Source organism: Hoplias malabaricus, chromosome 7, assembly GCF_029633855.1.
Source record: "Hoplias malabaricus isolate fHopMal1 chromosome 7, fHopMal1.hap1, whole genome shotgun sequence".
NCBI classification, from domain to species: domain Eukaryota; kingdom Metazoa; phylum Chordata; class Actinopteri; order Characiformes; family Erythrinidae; genus Hoplias; species Hoplias malabaricus.
The window spans coordinates 28,794,397-28,808,958 of NC_089806.1; the positions used below are offsets into that span (position 1 = coordinate 28,794,397).

General features: G+C 43.3%; 1 protein-coding gene across 2 annotated transcripts in view; it reads right to left on the reverse strand.

Annotated features, from left to right (window-relative positions):
* Positions 1-14,562, reverse strand: part of ehd3 (EH-domain containing 3) — a 68,816-nt gene that overhangs the window by 15,679 nt on the left and 38,575 nt on the right. For both annotated transcript variants that reach the window (XM_066676591.1, XM_066676592.1), the window contains exon 4: positions 12,875-13,287. In XM_066676591.1, the coding sequence (XP_066532688.1) occupies positions 12,875-13,287 (413 nt within the window). The remainder of the gene's footprint in view (positions 1-12,874; positions 13,288-14,562) is intronic.

A 14,562-nucleotide genomic window follows, 5' to 3' on the forward strand; every position in this document is an offset into this window, starting at 1 on the left:
CCTCTGATCGAGGCTGTGTATCTATGCTAGTTCTACTCAACCTCAGTGCAGCTTTTGATACAACTGATTATACTATTCTGCTAGAAAGACTAAAAAACATGGTTGGAATAACAGGAACGGCCCTATCACGGTCTTTCCTCACAGATCGCTACCAGTTTGCAAAAGTAAATAATGTTTCTTCTATTCATACAAAAATGAGATTTGGAATTCCCCAAGGCTCCATTTTAGGACCTTTATTATTCATATTATACATGCTGCCACTGGGCAGTTATTAGCAGGCATGGCATTGCCTTCCACAGTTAACGCAGATGACACACAGTTATACATATCGGCCAAACCAGACAACAAACCAACACTAAAGAAAATGGAGGAGAGTGTTAAAGAAGTGAAGCATTGGATGTCATACAATTTTCTTCTGCTAAACAGCGACAAAACCAAGGTTCTCCTTCTGGGCCCAAATCTGCTATAAATAAGGTATCAGACTTAGTGTTCTCCCTAGCTCATCAGCTAAAAACCTGGGTGTTATAATTGATTCAGACCTATCATTTGATCAGCATACAATTAACATTACAAAAACAGCTTTCCTACACCTTCGGAACCTCGCTAAGTTAAGAAATTCCTTATCCCTCCCAGATGCGGAAAAATTTGTTTTTATTTATCACGCTTTTATTACATCAAGAATAGATTATTGCAATGCACTTTTATCAGGATGCTCCAGCAGAAACTTGAGTAAACTCCAGCTAATTCAGTGTTCTCACTAAAACTAGAAAATTTGATCATATCAGCCCAGTCTTATCAGCCCTTCTCTGGCTTCCAGTTAAATTCCGTATTGATTACAAAATTCTTTTACTAACGTATAGATCCCTACATGGTCTCGCCTTTGAATACCTGTGAGACCTCATTACACACTATGAACCACCAATATTACTCAGATCTCAGGGCAATGGCTTCTTACAAGTATCCAGAATTCATTATACCTCAGCGGGGGGGCTCAGCTCTGTAACAATCCTCCAGCTGCCCAGCTAGTGTTCAGGACGCAGACACAGTCACTATATTTAACTCTAGGCTCAAAACACACTTGTTCAGTTTAGCCTTTGGCAACTAACCTCTTTCTAATTTAAGGTTGTCGTTTCAGGAACTCATGCACATGGGGAATCAGTGTAAACTCGGAAGATGTGCTCACAATCTCTCTTGTTTGGAGCGGAAGGATGTCTGTTACAGTCAGATCTGTCACTAGACTAATGAAAATATTAACATGCTCTTTTTCTTTGCCGCACTCAACCAAACTAACTGCTTTTCAACCCTCTGTCAGGTCTCCCTTCCAGTCCCAGCACCCAGCCTCTGTCCAGTCACATACCCGGTCCAATCTTCTGTCTCTGGTTCTGTCCTGTCCTCAGTTATGTCCCCTGTTTCATCACCCGTCTCTGCTCCTGTACAGTCCCAGTACCCAGTTCTGCCACATGTTCTGTCTCCATTCCAGTCCCCTGTCCTGTCACCTGCCCATGTCCAGTCGTCTGTCCCCAAACCTGTTCAGTCCCCAGTTTTGTCACAGTTCCTGTCCAATGTGCAACCCCAGTCTCCTGTCAAGACTCATGTGTCCACTCCTGGCCTGTCCAGTCCGTTCCAGTCTCTTGTTCAGTCTCCTATACATTCCCAGTTCCCAGTCCCATCACCTGTCCTGTCTTCATTTCAGTCTAGTGTTCTGTCAAATGTCCAGCACCCTGTCCAGTCATGTGTGTCTGCTCCTGCCTTGTTTCCTGTCTTCTCACGATTCCCGTCTCCTTTTTCTAGTCCTGTCCAGTGTACGTTTAAGTCGAGTCTCTTGTCCTTAGCTCCATTTCCTGTGTCTGTTCCTGTCTTGTCTTGAGTCTTGTCTTCTGTGGTTTTTTTTTCCATGCCCTCTCCTGTGCCAGCTCCTGGGAGGTTTAGGAGTACGCGCCCCGGGAGTTGCGCGTTCAGGGGGGGCATCTGTCACGCCCTCATCATGTCTGTTTTCCCGGCCATGTGCTCTTTTAGCACATGGCTATGTTTGTTGTTGTTCTAGTCCCGCCTTTGTTCTGCCTCCTCGTCTGTGAATTAAAAGGCACTATGGTTTGTATACATTGATGATGTATTTTTTTATTCACCATCCATACAGAGACATTTGCAAGAACTTAAAGCTGTTTTTAGGAAGCTCAAGGATGCCAACCTCACCTTGAACTTAAAGAAATGTAATTTGGCCATGAAATGCAGAGATCATTTAAATCCAGCACAAACTAACCACTTGTAAGACAGTAGCTTTCACATTTTTTTCTAATCAAACTCACAGCGGCAGCATGTAATTTTACCACAAGATGTTTTGAATAGGTTTATATGTTCCTTGGGCTGTGAGAACTGGGGTGTGGAGTAGTGTTTAGTGTAAAACCTAAAACACGCACATACATGATGAGTAAACAGCACCTAACTTTACTGCTGCTGTTGTTGTGGTTTTCAAAGGCAGCGTTTCCTGTAAAAGACAGGGTTTTTTGATGTCACCGACTCCATTTTGTCCTACCAGTGAAAAAGCCACAAGCTTTAAGCATGCCAAGCCGTGTCGAGTCGAATTGTGTCCATGCGGTGGAAAAGCACCAATAGTCTCAGATAAAGGGGATAATGCAGGCCCAGATAAAACTGCTGCTGTAGCCACATATCCCACTCCACATGACCTGCAATCATTGCAGTGGTTCATGGGCTTGGTGGGATGGAACCACAAATACATTCCTCATTTTGCCAATGTGGGGCGGCACGGTGGCGCAGCAGGTAGTGTCGCAGTCACACAGCTCCAGGGGCCTGGAGGTTGTGGGTTCGATTCCCGCTCCGGGTGACTGTCTGTGAGGAGTTAGTGTGTTCTCCCCGTGTCCGCGTGGGTTTCCTCCGGGTGCTCCGGTTTCCTCCCACAGTCCAAAAACACACGTTGCAGGTGGATTGGCGACTCGAAAGTGTCCGTAGGTGTGAGTGTGTGAGTGAATGTGTGTGTGTGTCTGTGTTGCCCTGTGAAGGACTGGCGTCCCCTCCAGGGTGTATTCCCGCCTTGCGCCCGATGATTCCAGGTAGGCTCTGGACCCCCCGCGACCCTAAATTGGATAAGCGGTTACAGATAATGGATGGATGGATGGATTTTGCCAATGTCCCAGCTCCTCTAAACCACCTTAAATGAAAGGGGAATAAATGGAAATGAACCAGTGATTGTCAGCAGAGTGTGGAAAACCTAAAGGTGGCTCTGCAGCAAGCCCCAGTCCTGGCTCAACCAGATCTTCACCAACCTTTTCAAGTGCACACTGATGCCAGCGAGGTGGGATTTGGTGCTGTGCTAACACAAGTGAGCAATAAAGAAGTAAAAGTCATTGCTTATGCCTCCAGTGGTCTGAGTGAGGCTGAAAGAGACTATTTCACTTGAGAAGTGTCTTCAAGTTCAAGGGTCAAGAGTCAAGTGAGTTTTATTGTCAATTCTGCATATGTACAGGACATACAAAGGATTGAAATTACATTACTCTCCTCTCCAAGATGCAGTAACATTTAACAAAAAATAGACTAAATTCAACTAAGCTAAGTATATAAATATATGAAAGTGAACAAACACAAGACAAGTGCAGGACATATGATATCAGCAGCTCACTGATAGACACACATGAGACAATGGGACACTGACTGAAGACAATAACCTGATTTGGAGGTAAGGCAGTGTAAACAATAGTGCAAATTGTAATAGAAGGAGGTAGGATACTGGATGTACAGGGCAGAGTAAACAATAGTGCAAAATAATCGTAATAGGAGGTAGAATACTGGATGTACAAGGCAGAGTAGACAGTAGTGCAAGATAAACTTATAACAACTAAATAAAGTGAACAAGTGCATACCGGTTCTATTGAAAAAGTCACAGTTAGAGTCTGATGAGGAGCTTAAGTGGCAGCACCAATATAAACAGAACTGGTGTCAACAGTAGTGCAAATATAGGGATATGAAACCTGGAGGCTGGTTAAAGTGGTTGAGTGCCTGCCTGATTTTGTGAAGTCACAGTTGGGTATTGGTGGTAATTGATGAGGTTGCTGAGTAGTGTTTGCGGGGGGCAGAAGGAGAGAGTTCAGCATTCTCACAGCCTGATGGACGGAGCTATCCCTCAGTCTGCTGGTCCCCAGCCCTGACACTACAGTCTCCGCCCTGATGGCAGCAGGCTGAAGAAGCTGTGTAGCGGGTGGGTGGGATCACCTGCCAAGCAGAGGGCTTTTCATAGGAGGCGGGAGCTGTATAAGTCCTGAAGGCAGGGGAGAGAGGTACCAATGATCTTCTCAGCAGTTCTCACAATACGCTGGAGGGTTCTGCGGAAGGATGCTGTGCAGGCCCTGTACCATGCAGTGAAACAGCTAGTTAGGATACTCTCAATGGCCCCATTGTAGAAAGTAATCATGATCAGTGTGGGAGCTCTTGCTCTTCTTAGCTTGCGGAGAAAGTAGAGCCGTTGGTGAACCTACTTGGCCAGTGATGCTGTGTTGATGGTCCAGCAGAGGTCCTCTGTGACGTGCATACCCAAGAACTTGGTGCTGCTCACCCTCTCCACAGCAGCCCCATTGATGAATAGAGAGGCATGATGTGTGCGAGTTCTCCTGAACTCCACAACAATCTCCTTGGTCTTCTCAGTGTTCAGAGAGAGATTGTTGTGCTTGCACCAAGAGGCCAGTCGGCTCACCTCGCTCCTGTAGTGTGACTCACCGTTGTTGCTGATGAGGCCTACCACAGTCATGTCATCCACAAACTTGATGGAGAGCAGTCGTGGGTTAGCAGAGTGAACAGAAGGGGGCTTAGCACACATCCTTGGGGAGCCCTAGTGTTCAGAGTGATGGCTCTAGACGAGTTACTGCCAACCCGTACTGCCTGTGGTCTACCAGTCAGGAAGTCAAGCAGCCAGTTGCACAGTGATGTGTTCAGTCCCAGTCTGTCCATTTTCTGAATGAGTTGTTGGGGGATGATTGTGTTGACTGAAATCAATAAAAAGCATTCTGACATAGGTGTCTTTCTTGTCCAGATGAGTAAGGGCTGAATGGACAGCAGTGGAGAGAGCATCATCAGTCGAACGATTTGATCTATATGCAAACTGGTAGGGGTTCAAGGAGGGGGGAGGGAAGGCCTGATGTGTTGCATGACTAGCCGCTCGATGCACTTCATGAGGATGGAGGTAAGTGCAACCGGGCGTTGAAACAGGAGGGTGATGACTTCTTTGGGACAGGGATTATAGTGGTGGCTTTAAAGCATACAGGGACCACAGTCTGACTCAGTGAAGTGTTGAAGATGTCATAACACACGTCTGCAAGTTCGCCAGCGCAGTCCTTCAGCACACGACCAGGTATGCTGTCAGGTCCAGGAGCTTTCTGAGCGTTGATCCTGCTGAATACACTCCTCACCTTGTCTGAGGACAGTGTGAGCACCTGGTGTCCAGGAGGGGGGGGCTGGTTTATGTGCCGGGGTGTGGTTTAGTGCCTCAAACCGAGCTAAGAACCCATTCAGGTCGTTCAGCAGAGATGAGGTGTTGTCACAGGTCTGTAGCGGGGGTTTGTAATCCGTAATGGACTCAATTCTCTGCCATAGGCTCAGAGTGTTTCTGCTGTCGCTAAAGCGTTGGACTTTCCTCTTGGAGTGCTACCTTTTAGCCTTTCTGATGCCATGGGACAGGTTGGCCCTAGCTGTCTTCAGGCCTGCCTGGTCTCCAGCTTTGAAAGCAGCATTTCTAAACTTCAGCAGCTTTTGGACCTCACCTGTCAGCCATGGCTTCTGATTGGCATGAATGGTGATGGTCTTGAGGACAGTTACATAAAGCAGACAGTTTCTGTGTACTCCTGAATATCTGTGGAGTTGTTGTAGGTAGCAGCCACTTTAAACACATTCCAGTCTGTGGTGCTAAAACAGTCCTGAAGTGCCTCTGATGAGCCATCTGGCCACACCCGTACCTGCTTTAGAACTGGTTTGATGACTTTAACCAGTGGTCTGAAAGCTGGCATTAATATAATAGTGAGGTGATCAGAGGCACCAAGGTGGTGAATACCTGGTCCAGAGTGTTGTTGCCCCATGTTGGAAAGTCTATGTGTTTATAAAGTCCAGAAAACACAGTCCTTGGGTCTGCATGGTTGAAATCCCCAGCGAGGATGAGAAAGGCATCAGTGTGGGCTGTCAGCTGCTCACTGAATAGCTGATACAGTTCATTTAGCGCCTCCTTTCTGATGTTGGTGGAGCTTGGGGGAAGATAGACAGCAGCTAACAGCACAGCTGAGAAATCCCTTGGTAGATAGAACAGACGGCACTTAATAACCATCAGTTTCACTACCAGTGAGCAGTATTTGCAGACCACAACAGCTTTACAACACCAAGCATCGCTAATGTAAACACAGAGCGCCACGTGAACTCGGTCTGCCTGGTAGCAAGTTAGCTACTCGAGCTGAACGGCGTGGTCCGGGACGCTGTTGTTGAGCCACGTTTCTGTGAACACGTAAACACAACAGTCTTTCACGGTCTTCTGAGTTGACTGAAGTAAGCGGATATAGTCCAGATTATTATCCAACGAATGTACATTGGCAAGTATCATGGTGGGGATGGCTGGCTTGTGTGGGCTAGCCGCTAGCTTCGCTCTGATACCTCTGCGTTTCTCCCTCTTCTGCAGCCTTTTGCTCCATTTGTGGCACTTCCATTGTGGGCGAGGCGCAGCGCTGGGGGTCGGTAATGGTGCCGGTAACCTGAGCAAGCCGCGGATTCGCAGCTCCTCACAGAGTTCAGGGTTAAATTCCAAACGTGAGCTTCTGTCAACATCAAGCAGGCATTCACGGCTGTATGAGTGTTCCTGGACGTGAACGCATGACGGAGATGTACAACAACACAGCAACTTACAAGACAAACACATTTTAAACGCTGTAAACTGTATACTAGGGAGAGAGAGAAGCCCTGCATGTGAACGCACCGCCATTTTGGAGTCGAATCCAAGTAGTGGAAAAATGGCAACACTACCTTGAGGCAAGCCCTTTTGTGGTATATACAGACCATGTTGCTCTTTCATGGGCCTTCAATTCTCCCAAAACATTATCCTGGCTTACCAGGTGGACTTTGAGGCTGAAACACTTTAAATTTCAAGTGCAGTACAGAAAGGCTTGAATGAATATATTGCCAGATTCCCTGTCCAGGTCTATGAACTTCTATGACAAGGCAATGATGGCTGTTTAAATGTCAAAAAACAAAAACAAAAAACAAACAAACAAACAAAAAATAAAAACATTGTCCTGGAATATGGCCCTACCAACCAGCCTGGCAGAGATACACTTGGCTCAAATCAAAGAGGAAGCGGTGAAGTAGTTGAAAGAAGAAAGTTGCACTAATGAAGACAGGAATGACAAAATAAGATAGGAGGTTATACATGATGTGTTATACAGACTAGTTCCATGTGCATATGCAGGGATAAAGTACCAATTGGTGGTGCCCAAGTCTCTTACTTCCTTGAGTATGGGATTGTTGGTGATGTAGCATGTAAAGTTCACATGGAACTGGTGGCAGTGAGCATGCATTAACCAGCCAGTGGGGCTAGGTACACCCTTAGCCAGGGAGGCCAGTGTGGATTCACGGTTGCTGTAAAGGGTAAGGCAGGACTGTAAAGCTGGCTTGGAGGGGGTGGGTCTGGGATGCTAGACTTCACTGTTGAGCCTTCTGGAGGTGTTGTGGGCTTAATTCAGTGAAACACTGACGAGGGGAGGTTCCTACCTGATGACTGACTGATGTCAGTAAACAAGTTTTTAAAAAAAGGCTCAGTCAGACAGGCCCTCCAGACACTGAAAATCAGCAGGTTGCACTAGCATTTAACTAGTGCACTAGTTTTGCAGTAGTGTTTCAGAGCCAAACACACAGTTATTCTGCAACATTATTCCCTTAAGCCTCACCCTCTTCCACCTCAATCCCACCTACACTCACCAGGGAATATAGAAATCCAGGGAGAACAGGAGTAGTAAATGTGCGATCCAAAAAAGGAAGCATTTTTATTATGTAACATCTACAGAATACCAGGGCCCTACTCAGAATTTTTAAAAGAATTAAGAACTATCAACCCCAGTTTCCACTCCTTCAGATTCAATGGAGCTAGATGTACTAACAGACTATTTGGAAAATACCTGTCGATCTACTTTAGAAAATGTGGCGCCACTTAAAGCTCGCCCCATGGTACAATGATAAAACCCGTACCTTAAAACAAACAGCACAGAAACTACAGTGGAAATGGCAATCAAACAAGCTGGAAGGACAGCCTTATAGAAATATAGAAATTCTCTCACTAAAGTTCACTCAGCATATCTGGGTGCGATGAACTAAATTAATAAATAAATTCCTAGAGTACTGTTTAGTGTGTTTTCCAGAACTACAAAAAAAACAAAACAAAAAAAAAAAACAGGCAGGTACTGAACCACAAATTCCAGCAACTCTCACGAGTGAGTTTTTACTATAGTAAAATACACTATAGTACTCATCCCTTAGTCTAGTCCATGTACTCAAAGCTTTCAGACTAGAAGTTATTAAACATGTGATCAAGAAACTAAATCTTTATGCTAGCATATTGTACAATTACAGGTTTATTTCTAATCTACCATTTCTATCCAAGATCTTAGAAAAACTTAGTTCATATCTACATAAGAATCATATATATATATATATAAAATTCAAATCTGGATTCAGGCCACATCATAGCACTGAGACAGCTCTAGTCAAGATAAACAATCTTCTTGCCTCCGATCCAAGGCCACGTATCCCCAGCGCTTCTTCACCTCAGCGCAGCCTTCGATGCGATAGACCACAATATTTTCCTAGAAAGGTTAGAAAACATGTTTGGAATCACAGGGACAGCTCTATCATTTCAATCTTACTTAATGGATCAGTTCGTAAAAGTAAATGACTAAAACATGATTTGGAATTCTGCAAGGCTCTATTTTAGGACCATTATTATTTAAATTTTACATGTTACCGCGAGGCACGGTTATAAAAAACCATGACATTAACTTTCAGTGTTACACAGACGACACGCAATTGCACATATCAACCAAGCCAGATGACAAACACAGATTACAGAAAATAGACGACAGTGTAAAAGATGTGAATCTGGATGTTGTGTAAATTCCTCCTTCTAAACAGTAACAAAACAGAGGTCTTTCTTTTGGGTTCAAAAGTGGCAAGAAATAAATGATCAGATTTAATTATAAATCTAGCTGACCTTCCAGTTATATCTGGTTCAGCAGCAAAAAAAAATCTTTGAATCATAATTGAGGTGGATTTATAGTTCAATTAACACGCAGGCAGTATCACTGAGACAGATTTTTTACATCTCGCAACATTGCCCAAATTGGAAATGTTTTATCCCTGCATGACGCATAAACATTGGTACATGCCTCTATTACTTCAAGGCTAGACTATTATAACGCACTACTGTCAGGATGCACCAGCAGAAATTTAAGTTCAAAATGCTGCAGCAAGGGTCCTCCCTAAAACTAGAAAATTTGACCATATTAGCCCAGTTCTATCATCACTTCATTGGCTGCCTGTTAAAATCCATATTGATTACAAAATTCTATTATTAACGTATAAAGCCCTACATAAGCTCATCCCTGAATCCCTTCAAGATATAATATCCTACTATGAGCCTCCACCATTACTCAGATCACAGAATACTGTTTTTTTTTAACAGTTCCCAGAATTCAGAAGGCCTCACTTGGGGGAAGAGCTTTTTCTTATAAAGCCCTCTAACTCTGAAATGATCTTCCAGAAAATGTTTGGGTCTCAGACACAATCGCGATCTTCAAATCTAGTCTAAAAACTCATTTGTTTAGTTTAGTTTTTGGTAGTTAATGATAAAGGCGGCAGATCCAGGGGTCTATGGACATAGTAATGGGAATTATGGGAATTATAGTAAACTGAGATGCTGGTGCCGTCATCCTGCCGCTTCACTCGATCACTAAGGTTTGTCAATGGTGGAGCGGAGGGATGCCAGTGTTTCAGGATGCTCCTGTGTCTGTGTGTTTTTCTGGTTCTCTCCTTTTAGTTAAAGCTGTCACTGTCAGAGTTATTAGTCACACTCTGGAAATGTTGACATTTCCAGCTTTACATACACCCAAACAAATTAAAACTAATTCCATCTCTACATTTTTTCTGAGTAAATGTCGCCCACCAGTCCTGCTGGACACTGATGGATGACTGTTGAGTTCCTGCTCCACGTAGCCCAACTGCCTTGAAGCTGCCTATCCTACATTCAAGTTTTCATGGACTCTTAACTATTATTACCAATAGACTGACCAGAGGAAGACTGGTCCCCCCTTGTGAGGCTTGGTTCCTCCCAAGGTTTCTTTCCTCAACTGAGGGAGATTTTCCTTGCTACTGTTGTCCTTGGATTGTTCACCTGTTTTTTTTTTTTTTCTTTTACATGCTTTACATATGGGGGCGGCACGGTGCTGCGCGCAGGTAGTGTCACAGTCACACAGCTCCAGGGGCCTGGAGGTTGTGGGTTCGATTCCCGCTCCGGGTGAATGTCTGTGAGGAGTTGGTGTGTTCTCCCCGTGTCTGCGTGGGTTTCCTACGGGTGCTCCGGTTTCCTCCCACAGTTCCTCCCAAAAACACACGTTGGTAGGTGGATTGGTGACTCAAAAGTGTTCGTAGGTGTGAGTGAATGTGTGTGTGTCTGTGTTGCCCTGTGAAGGACTGGCGCCCCCTCCAGGGTGTATTCCCGCCTTGCGCCCAATGATTCCAGGTAGGCTCTGGACCCACCGCGACCCTAAACTGGATAAGTGGTTACAGATAATGAATGAATGAATGCTTTACATATGTCAAAACTTTGTCTTTCCGGAATTCTGTGAAGCTGCTTTGTGACAACATCAGTTGTAAAAAGCACTATACAAATAAATTTGATTTGATTTTAACATAAGCAGAAATGTATAAAACCTATCAAGAAATTAACATCTACTACTCAGTGTAATGTATGCACCATTTTAACTGCTGTGAGTAGTTCTTCAGTTAACACAAATATTACTGCAGTGAATCAATACATTAATGTTTAATTTTTTTAAAACTTGTTTCACTTAATGTGATTCACTAAAAGAGAGCTTAATATGCTAGAGCGTAATGTGCTAAAAACTGATAAAATCTAGAAAACCTTTATCTATTTTTTCTAAAATGTGGATAAAAACCCCACCCCCAATTGTCATTGTGTAATTTGCACCCTGCGTTCACTACACCTTTACATTGAAATTAATCATTTGCTGCTTTATAAATTTATAAAATCGCAGATAACGCACCTTTAAGAACATATTGTTATTTACAGGAGCAGCCTGTCAAGCAGCTAGGGCTACTTGAAAATAGGAGTCTATAAAACAGGATAGTCTGACGAAATCTGCAATTATGAATCTTCATAATAATATTATATTTTTGGCATATTGCCCTTCTTTACATAAGGGCTAAACCATTTCCTAATTAGGTAGTACTTAGTTAAATTAATGGATTGTCAGTGTATTTTCCTGTGTTCATGTGTATTAACATATTTTACACTCCTGCCTTCATTCAAATCACACAGATCTATAAACATGCCATTTGTCTCAACTTCCATCTCTACCAGTTCCTCCAATGCTTGACAGTAGTTCAAAACCTCCACCCTGAATTTGACAGAATTGGTTTTTTGGGTTTATGAGGCAAGAAACTCAGGCCATTTTAACTTGCCTGTTTGGAACACTGCAGTTTCAAAAGTTGGAAATTCATTAACAAAATAAAAATATTTTACACTGGGGAAATCTTTAAGTCATTTTGAAACACAACATTTTGAAAGTTTAGAATTCTAAAAAAAAAAATTCAAAATGGGTTCCCAGGGACTTTAAACTTGCATTATATGTGTAGCATTTCACATTTACTGTTTCATAATTCTGAACATTCTAAAAACATACTCAATAAAGGGCAGCCTAAGCTAAGAGGGAAGGCTGTGACCTGTGATGAAGTATATTGTGTTCCACATTTAGATCAAGATAGTTATTTACTTTATTATAACTTAGGCCTGACAGAAAAGCACACAGGTAAAAGACCAAATGTTAAGCCACCAAAACCCAGTCACAAAGTGTTCTCTTATGTGCAGGTCTTCATCTTTCAAATTTGAATGAGCTACACTGATGTATATCCAACCAAGCAATCCGTTATTTAGCTAAGCCAACGAAGTCCTATCAGAGGCAATCCTTTCCCAGTAAATGAACTCAATTCTTTATCTTCCTGATTCTTGAGCTCTATCACATTTCACTGCCATGTACTCAGAGCCATATCTCAGCTCATAAAAGGCACATCCTTTGGCTTTGGGAGGCTTCAGACTAGATGCAGAAACATTGCTTTGAGGATTTTATGGTATTCAGCTTAATGAGGTCATCCTGCTGTTGGAGAATTAGTTCTGGATCACGAAAGACACTATCTTGACAATAGCAGATACTAACATTTGCCACTGAGCATATTTACATCTTGCTCATATTGCACAGCTGAACATCTGTCCACTGAGGGTACAGCATTTTGTACAGTGTATGACGTACTTTACTACAAAAATAACTAAAAACGACATTTAGAAGCACAGCTACGGTTTTAATAATTTTTTTCTTAGCTTGTATTCAGTTTTTAACTGTATGTGAAATATGATGCTGCAGAGGTGTGGGAATGAATTTTAAGGGGTGCAATTGATGGGAAATGTCCCCAGAAACTACATTTTCAGGCATGCATCCACAGGCCCACATGAAATTCCACAACACAAAAGAAGTTGTTAGGGGAAAACAGTAGAATATGAAAGCAAAGGGCACTCCAGGGCCCAGAGGAGAAGGGAGAGTTAATACGTTACCTTGGCAAGTCTGGCTCTTTTGATGAGGTCATTGAGCTTGCGGAGGGCAGCATTGCGGGGTAGTGACTGAATGTCCTTGAATAGGTCCTGCTCCTCTGCCTCAAATAGCTTGCGGTTATCAGGGATTAGTAGAGGGTGTGACCAGAATGACCCAATATATACCCGGATCACCTCAGGCGTGTTGACAATCTTTCCCAGTGACCACATGAGAGCGCCGTAAACTCTCATCAACTGCTGCGTTTCAATCTGATCTGCCTTGTTCAGCACCACCCGGATTTTGTCCTCATGGTTCTTCAGAGCTTTGATCACCTCTGAGAACTCGTCTGAAATGTCCAGCTTGTGGGCATCAAAGAGGAGGATGATTCGGTCAACACGCTCAGCAAACCATTCCAATACAGCAGCAAAGTCATAACCTGGAAGGAGAGAGAAAATGTAATATATACATAAGCTACAAAGAAAGTATGAGTATTTTGTACAAATGAATTATTCTATTGTTATATGACAGAAGTACTTTTTTTGTGAAGTATCAACTTTAAGACATTAACTTTTTAAATAATTACTCAAGCACTGCCTGTAATCAGTATCTGGGTAGGTAGATAAAATACCCAAAAGGGCAAAATGTTTTCTATTCCAGATTTGTAAAGAAAACAAAATAATTAAAAATATGTAAATAGAAATCATTCCCAGTACATTGAGTTCTGGATCTGTGTAAATGGTCTTACTGTAGTTGAAGAACTACTACTGGTGAAATATATCCCAATATGTCCCATTTTTCGGACCAATGTTGTAAATGAGATTTAGATGTTGCATGAAACATGATATTTTCCCTCAAGTTAAATGCTTAAATGGATAAACTGGATAAACCCCCATAAACTGTAGCTTATAGGAAATGAAAAATCAACTTGCTTTGTATTCTCTGAATTAATCTGTTTATGCTCCAGTGAGCAGATCCCTCACAGGGAGGCATCATGTTTATGTAGTGGAGGTAGGACAGGTATGCTGATCACCTTCAAGATTAAGGATTATAGACCATCAGATAGCTCTTTTAAGTCAATCATGAGATCCTGATAAATAACTCTATAAAAAGGGGTTAATAATAATAATAACTATTATTATTATTATTATTATTATTACAACAATAATCTATAATTAATAACCTCTCCCTGGATCACCACCTTAACGTGATGGAGGGATTTGTGTGCCTGCGTGAGCCTAGGAGCTATGTTGTCAGAGGCCAAGGCAAACTGGTCCTAGGTGATGGGCCAGACAAAGAGTGATCCATAAAGACCCAGATGAAGAGAGTAAAAACAGAGACACAGCTTCCCTCGCCCAGAGCAGGGTTACCGGGGCCCCACCCTGGAGCCAGGCCTGGGGGAGGGGCTCCTTGGCGAGCGCCTGGTGGTCAGACTTTCACTCATGGGGTCCGACTGGGCTCAGCCCGAAGGAGCAACATTGGTCCACTCTCCCATGGGCCCACTACCTGTGGGAGAGGTAGTAATCTGGGTCTGGTGCGTTGTGGATCGGGTGGCAGCCGAGGGCGTGGACCTTGGCGTTTTGATCCTCGGTTACTGAAATTGGCTTTTGGAACATGGAACGTAACCTCTTGTGGTAAAAGAGCCTGAGCTGGTGCGCGGGGTTGAGAGGTACCAGCTAGATATAGTTGGGCTCAGCTCGACACACAGTATGGG